At 39.0% G+C, this 7,130-nt stretch overlaps 1 protein-coding gene across 4 annotated transcripts in view; it reads right to left on the bottom strand.

The window, feature by feature from the left end:
• LOC108755527 (SLIT-ROBO Rho GTPase-activating protein 1-like) overlaps positions 1-7,130 on the bottom strand; it is a 69,609-nt gene that overhangs the window by 44,778 nt on the left and 17,701 nt on the right. The window contains exons 1-2 of one of the 4 annotated variants that reach the window (XM_018498581.1): positions 4,574-4,745; positions 2,972-4,411 (exon numbers count right to left, since the gene is read on the bottom strand). The exons of 1 other annotated variant lie outside the window; for it this stretch is intronic. In XM_018498581.1, coding sequence (XP_018354083.1) covers positions 2,972-3,047 — 76 coding nt within the window. In that variant the 5' untranslated portion in view covers positions 3,048-4,411; positions 4,574-4,745. Of the gene's footprint in view, positions 1-2,971; positions 4,498-4,573; positions 4,746-7,130 lie in introns of those variants that run through there. 2 more of the 4 variants (XM_018498583.1, XM_018498582.1) reach the window with 2 other exon arrangements.

Consider the following 7,130-nt stretch of genomic DNA (forward strand, 5'->3'; position numbering starts at 1 on the left):
TCTCTCCCTCCCCCCCCCGTCAAAAAAAAACCTTCTGTTTAAACTATTTCTCTCGCATGTCGATCAAGTATTTTTTTATCTTATTAATTAATTCAGATTTATTTAATTTCATGCATTTAAATAAATCTAATATAAATAAAAAAATGTTATTATTGCTCTTGTTTATTTATATCGTATTATATTTTACTATTCGATGAAATTTTTAAAGATTTCCAAAAGTACATAAGTTGGCTTATTGTAATCACGCACTGATTCGAATATTTGAAAGATAATGCAAAAGATTATCGCAAAGATTTAAGATAATCTATTTAAGATAATTTATTTTTATCTCTTTCAAGCCGAGGACACACATTATCTGTATACACAATAATCCAACATTTTTGCAATAAGAACAAAAAGGAAAATAGAGGGAAATCAAATTAAGGATTATATTATTTAATTTAATTGATAATTTAAAAATTCATTTTCGTTTATTTTTAAAGGTGTTTTAAAATCCGTTTAGAAAAGAGATTGACAATTTTGTATTAAACAATTTTGTAAAAAATCACGGTGTCTCTTGCAGTTGATAAAGTAGTGTAATAATTTTTGTACTACTTCCGTCTTTCCTGAGAATTAAGAGCTAGAAGCGCCAGTAATGATCCTTTGTACAAGCGTATGTATAATTAATGTATATATGTGTCGCATCGTTACACACGGCCGTGGAGGAAACGCGACGCAACACACGCACCTCCCTCCTCCTCGTCGACGTGTCAATTTAACGGCTTCCTGTTTTGGCGTCGAGTTTCGTCGTGCACGCACGTTTATCGACCGAAATGTTCCGCGTCCCTTTTGAATCGTATGCGTGCACCGTTAAAAAACGTTGCAGCAGTAAATAGTAAAAGAATAGTAAACAATACAGCGGCTAGATACAAACATGCGACGCTGCTTTTTTTTATATGTATAGAACATTTTGAAGTGTAAAAAAGCAGCACTACCAATTTGTGTACCGATACGACTTTTGTCTAATTCTGTAACATGCATTGTTCGTATACAATCAAGTTTCTATTAAGAGTCTCAGGCTAAAGATATCACTCATTTGCAATGGCATAATGAAAAAACTAAGTTGGCCAAAAAATAAGTTTGAATATTTTTGATAAAAATTTTGTAATATAAATTTTGATTTCACAACAATTCATTGTAAAGGAATAGAAATATGTTCTTTTTTTTAATAGTATTTTATATTTCCTTTTTTATGTTTTTGTTTCCCCATTTTTTTTTTGCAAGAAACTAAAGTGACAATTTTTAAATTATATCGTTAATTATTTTAGCAAATTAGCGATATACATAGATTTATGAAGAAAATCGCGACTCTAAATTTACTGTAAAATCGATTGTAAAATTACATACGGCATCGGGATAAACTCACATACTCGTAATATTGAAACCATGCCTTTGCGATGTATACATACAATTTAAAAATAAAGAAGTCTATTCTTGACGTGCTTCAGAACTCTCCACCAAAGAATTAAAGCAGCAAAGAATTAAAGCACTTTGATATTGCTTCTTCGCGCACAATTGTATCTAATTATCTAATAATAGGATTTGAGTGTATTGAATATCGCCGAGATACACTGAAAGTAATGGGATGTTAATTGAACGCGAAATAAAAAGCTTCAAAGCGTTTTATCGAGGAACTCATGATTTCTCTGCATTCTAATTTGCATCGAGTGTAGTCGTTCTGTCCTTCTTGAACCTTCGCGTTTCGTCAACACAAACATGAGTCTGTTGGCGTTTACCGATTACTAACCGGTAATTATCGGTGAAATTAGCTATCGGTGACTGGACATTGTGAAACTCTTTTTATCGCGGGGCTCTACGTACCGACGTTCCCTGTACTCGAGCATATTTTTTCCCCCTTTTTTCCGCTTTGCTAGCTACTGACCACAGTAGTTATCTCGTGCGCGAGTTATCTTCTAACTTACAGCGTTTTTCTATGCGTCATACGCTCCCTCGTGTATTCCACTATTCCACTCGCTGTCAGAAATTCTAAAGCTATAACGAATGCCCGCATCCCCATTCTGCAATGTTTGTTGAATACCTTTTTTTACAATCTCTCGTATCGTATAATTGTACTCGTATATGACATTACGCATAGTGTACAAGTGATTTTGTATAGCCTTTAATCGAAAATATTAATCACCATTCCGTAAATTTATGTGTATAAGGCTCTGACACGTTCTGATAATTCTTTATAAAAAGATTTGCAATAAAAAGTTTAATTTCGAATGATATGAAAATGAAATTTCTAATGATATGATGATGAAAATTCCTTCTTGTAAAATACAATTCGTTTATTATAATTCCAAATGTAAAAAGAAAGCTCGGATTAAATAGCTGAGGGAAATACAATATAATGGTTCAACAAGAAACGCTAAAATAACAATAAATATCATTAGGCAGTAAATGAATAAAGAATGAAATAATAAGAAAGTCTCAGTCGGGATAAGAATTTTTGATGCATAAATAATATTTCGCGCGATGTGAATTTATATCCAATTCTGTAAATTGCATGTTGACATAATTTTCGATCTTGAAACGCAATCCTAAACTAGGATAGTAAAATATCACGAATTAATTATACAGATATTAATAAACATCTTAAAAAATTGTGATACACTTGAATAATGTAGATCTGTAAGAAAATATAAAATGTAAATACGCAATATTTGGCACATAATGCATTTATGACCATATACCAATTATCGTATTATGTTAATATATTCAAATATTAAATATTTTACTAAACAGTGCTCTATATATATATAGAAATTATATAGAAAATTTTTATTATCACTTATAGTTAATGTATTAATCTTTTCTTCAAAACTTAAGTCGTATTTCCTGATTTCTGATGTAGCCTCTAGACTTCTAGAATGAAATATAATCTGTAAGACTTATTTGCATTAAGAGATTTTCGTTTTATGGTATATACCTGGGAAAACATCTTTGGTGTCGGGAGTGTAGGGATGGATCCAACCGTTCCTCTGCTGGATGATGCATTGAAACATGATGCCGTAAATTTCGCAGACTTCTGCCCGTAAGAAATCGATTTTCCAGAGTGCGTCGACTCTCTTCCGAAGATGAGACAGTCTCTTCTTGTCACGATAGACGGAGCGCACTTAATCGGAGATCACGCATCTACGAGATTTTTTTATCGTGAATCGCGATGGCACACAAATGCACGGCGAATGCCAGTCAAAGGCAAATCTCGCATTTTAATTTCGAATAATGTAGATTTCGATGGATAGTCGTCGCTCTGCCATGGATTCTGCTGTAGAAGTCGCCATATCATTCAAAGGATCGTATTCGCTACGAATTCAATTTCCCGCGACGAGAAAGTACTCTCTTTTATTTCGATTCGTTTTCGGATTTACATGCTAAGAAAAGAAACAGGTGACCTCTCTTCGTTGTTCAGTCAAGATAAGTTTTATATCGCCATCGATGTCCGATATCCGGCGACGTATTACGCCACGTTCCGGAAAGGGGCAGCCAATTAGGCGCGAATCTCGTGCGTAAGTCGTAGAGCTCTATAAACACAGCTCTAAGTCGTTGAACCGTACGACGCCGTTCTATCGAAGGCCACCTTCATCGCTGTCATTCTCACGACGAGAAACAGCCTGCCTGCACGATCCCGCGAACCTCGATGATCCAGACTCATCTTCCTCGTTTCCACTCCTTATCGTCCCTCGCGCACTTTCAGCGAATCGTCGTGGTTTCACCAGGAAAGATTACCTTCGTGAACTCTTCCCTATAATCGATATATTTCTTTCATATCTCTTCCTCGTCCTGCCTATTCTTAATTTCTCTCTACGGATTAATCCCACAAACAATAATGACGTCTTTTACCCTTACCTTCCCTTTAACAATTCAATCTCCCTCCTTTGCCTCGTATTTCTGCAATTGATTTAGATATCTTCGTAATTATCAATTTTATTTTCTTCTTTAATGAATATCTTATTCTCTTTCCTTTTATAGCTGTGGCGATCCTTCGCCTATGAAAATTGGACTAATTAGTGACAAAATGGCATATCTAGTTACACAATTTGATATAGTGCTTTCGACGTTATAAATGTTGCTAGACATTTATATTTGTCTTCATTTAACACAACACGTTATTTTATACGTTTCTATTCCGAGTAGATCAATATTATTTGTGTATATGTAACTAATTTCGTTTTGCCTTCACTTCTCGGGAGAGAATCATTCGAGGAACGCACCACGATTCCTGTCTATTCTTCTCCGTGCGAGAATATTGCTGTTATAATTTTCTTGTGGCAAAAACGACGCCAGGCGCAGTTCCTCCCGCTTTGTTAGGACAGGCGAAGGACAGCACCTGTGCGCGCAGCCCAGAGAGATGCGCTAGGACGACGTCCTTGGAGAACACACTTGCCACCACGGTCCCTCTTTCTTTCCCTCTCGCCGGAGGGAAAGGCGAGAGAGAGGCGAGAGAGGCGAGAGAGAGAGAGAGAGAGAGAGAGAGAGAGAGAGAGAGAGGAAGAGAGAGAAAGAGCGAGGGCGTACTCACAATACTCACAATTTCCCACGCTGTCACGTCGAGGTGACAGACAGACACCGATAAAGCGCACACACACACTCGCACCACAGAAGAGATCAATCGGATAATTCTGGACGCGAAACGTCCTATGGAAATGTCGCTGCGTCGGAAATTTACACACCGACGACGCACGACCACCACGTCCAGAATATCGAATTGCCCCGTGCTCACGACGTCTCACGACACGGAGAGAGAGAGAGAGAGTTGCTTGCCAAGACAAAGTTTTTCTGACTCTTCCAGAGCTCGCCGTGGATCGGAAACGGAGGCGCTAACAATGGTATCTCACGCATCCCACGCGATCAACGGCGAGAAAATCCCTAAGAGAGATGGAGAAAGAAGAATTCCTTCTCTTTCTCTCTCCCCTCCCCCCCCTCTCTCTCACTATATATATATATATGTATATATATATATTTTTTTTCTCTTCCGATGGCGACTCTCAAGCTCTCGGAAAGAAAACCGGAGCCGGCGACAGAATAAAACGGAATAGAAACGAACGGAACACCGTTTCTCTCGGCACGGCGCTCTATCGTCGCTCTTGCGACAACGACGACGACCACGACAACGATGACGAGGAGAGACCAGAGGAGGGTGGCTGGTCGGATGGCTGGCTGGGATCGAACTAGATGGCTCGTCGCCAGGCAACCGGATTTTCCCTCTCGGTCTCTCACACGGCTCTCTCCCCCTTCTTCCGCTCTCCTTTCTGGTCCCCGTTGGCTGGCTCGCTCGCTCGCTCGCTCGCTCGCACGTTCGCACGTTCGCTCGACCGTTCTCTCTTCTTTGCCCGCTGGTTCGTCATTCCACTCCGTTCCGCTAGTTGCGAGCTCTCCTCCCGCGCAACGCTACTTGCTCGCCCGTTCTCTCCCTCTTACCCTCCCCCGATCCCCTCACCCGAAACCCCATATACATCACCTGTTTGGCACACCGGTCCCTCTGCGATTCTCTCGCTCGCTCACCCCCTCCGCCCCGCGCACTGAAGGATGTGGCGGAGGATTCTCCTCCCTTACCACCTTTCTTCCTCGGAATGTGCCGCATCGCGAACACTGCCACAGATGCTACGAGAGGAATGCCCTGAACACGTCTTGTTCGACAATAGTGTTCGATTGTTTACACTCGCCACATTTCACTTTTAGCTTTAACTTTGTCGTAATCTGTGAAAACTTGGCATTATTCGACATTATTCGAGATGTGTGGAGAAATACATTGATTGCTCATCTTGCGATTAACGACGTCTATATTGGGCTTCATGCGCGATGAGAAGCTGAACGATTTTCCGCGACTTCTTCGAGCTTTCAGTTTGGCCGGTCGCAACGCAAAATAGTACGCAGAAACTAAACAGATGATTCCTCATTCTTAATACTCGGGCTACTCTCGGCACGATAAATATTTGCCGAGTCGTGTGATAAAGATAAGATATACGTCACATTTGTTACGTACTTTGATTGCACTGCATATCATTGGCGACGAAGTTGCCGGAAATAATATTTTCGCCGAATATCCCTCGCACTTGTTCGGCTCATTAATAAATCCTTGGAATCGCGACAAATCAATAAACTTTGCTCCTCGTGAAACTTGAAATAATCTACAATTTTCCGTTTAATTCTCGCTCGTAAGTTCGCAACTTTTGCACAATACGCGACCTACAATTTTATTAAGTCAACTTTATTAACAATTAGTATTATATGTAACGACTCTATTAGAAATAATTGAAATTAATATAATTAAATAAAGGGCGCTGTGTGTGTGTGTGTGTGTGTGTGTGTGTGAGCCTATCAATAAGACATGCGTTAATTATTCTTCTATTATTGTATGAATGAACAAAACAATTTGATTAGCAAACTAGCTAACTTTACATAACAAACAATCTATCCCGATGGTATTATAATACTTGGATTTTTTTTTCAACAACGTTTCTCCACTCGTAATAATTGTAAATTTTCATCTCAGTTGACATAATATTACAATGTATCATATATTGTATCATTTATTATATAATAATCGAAGAATAATTAACATACGTCATCCTGCTAGGCTCTCATATCCTCTTATATAATTATATCAACTTTATTAAATCTAGACACGCGTAAATTTTTATTCTCTCTCTCTCTCTCTCAATAATTTCTCGACCGATCTTTTTGGAGCTAATTGCTCCTTCGAGCTATGTCTACTACTATCAGCGTACTGGCGAGGTGCCGGTCGCGGAGAAATCGTTTGCGATTCGCGCTTTTCAGCATCGACCGGCACTTTCTACGTTCTACTTGGAGACGCGAAAGACTGCCGGTTTTTAAGCGGAAAAAATGTCGAATCGAGGAAACGAAACTCGGAGAAACTTGGTATGTTGATGTCCAGGTGCACGATACAAGACAGAATCTTTCCGATTGTCCGTCATCCGCAGCAAGCAGAAGGAATAATGCCGTATAAATAGAGATAGATAGATAAATATCGCTATTTATTAAGAGAGAGAGAGAGAGAGAGAAAGAATGGAGTAGATGTTTATTATATGCTCCGGAAAGTGCGCCCTCGGAACGAATAACGATTA

Source organism: Trachymyrmex septentrionalis, unplaced genomic scaffold (genome assembly GCF_001594115.1).
Source record: "Trachymyrmex septentrionalis isolate Tsep2-gDNA-1 unplaced genomic scaffold, Tsep1.0 scaffold88, whole genome shotgun sequence".
Classification (NCBI taxonomy): domain Eukaryota; kingdom Metazoa; phylum Arthropoda; class Insecta; order Hymenoptera; family Formicidae; genus Trachymyrmex; species Trachymyrmex septentrionalis.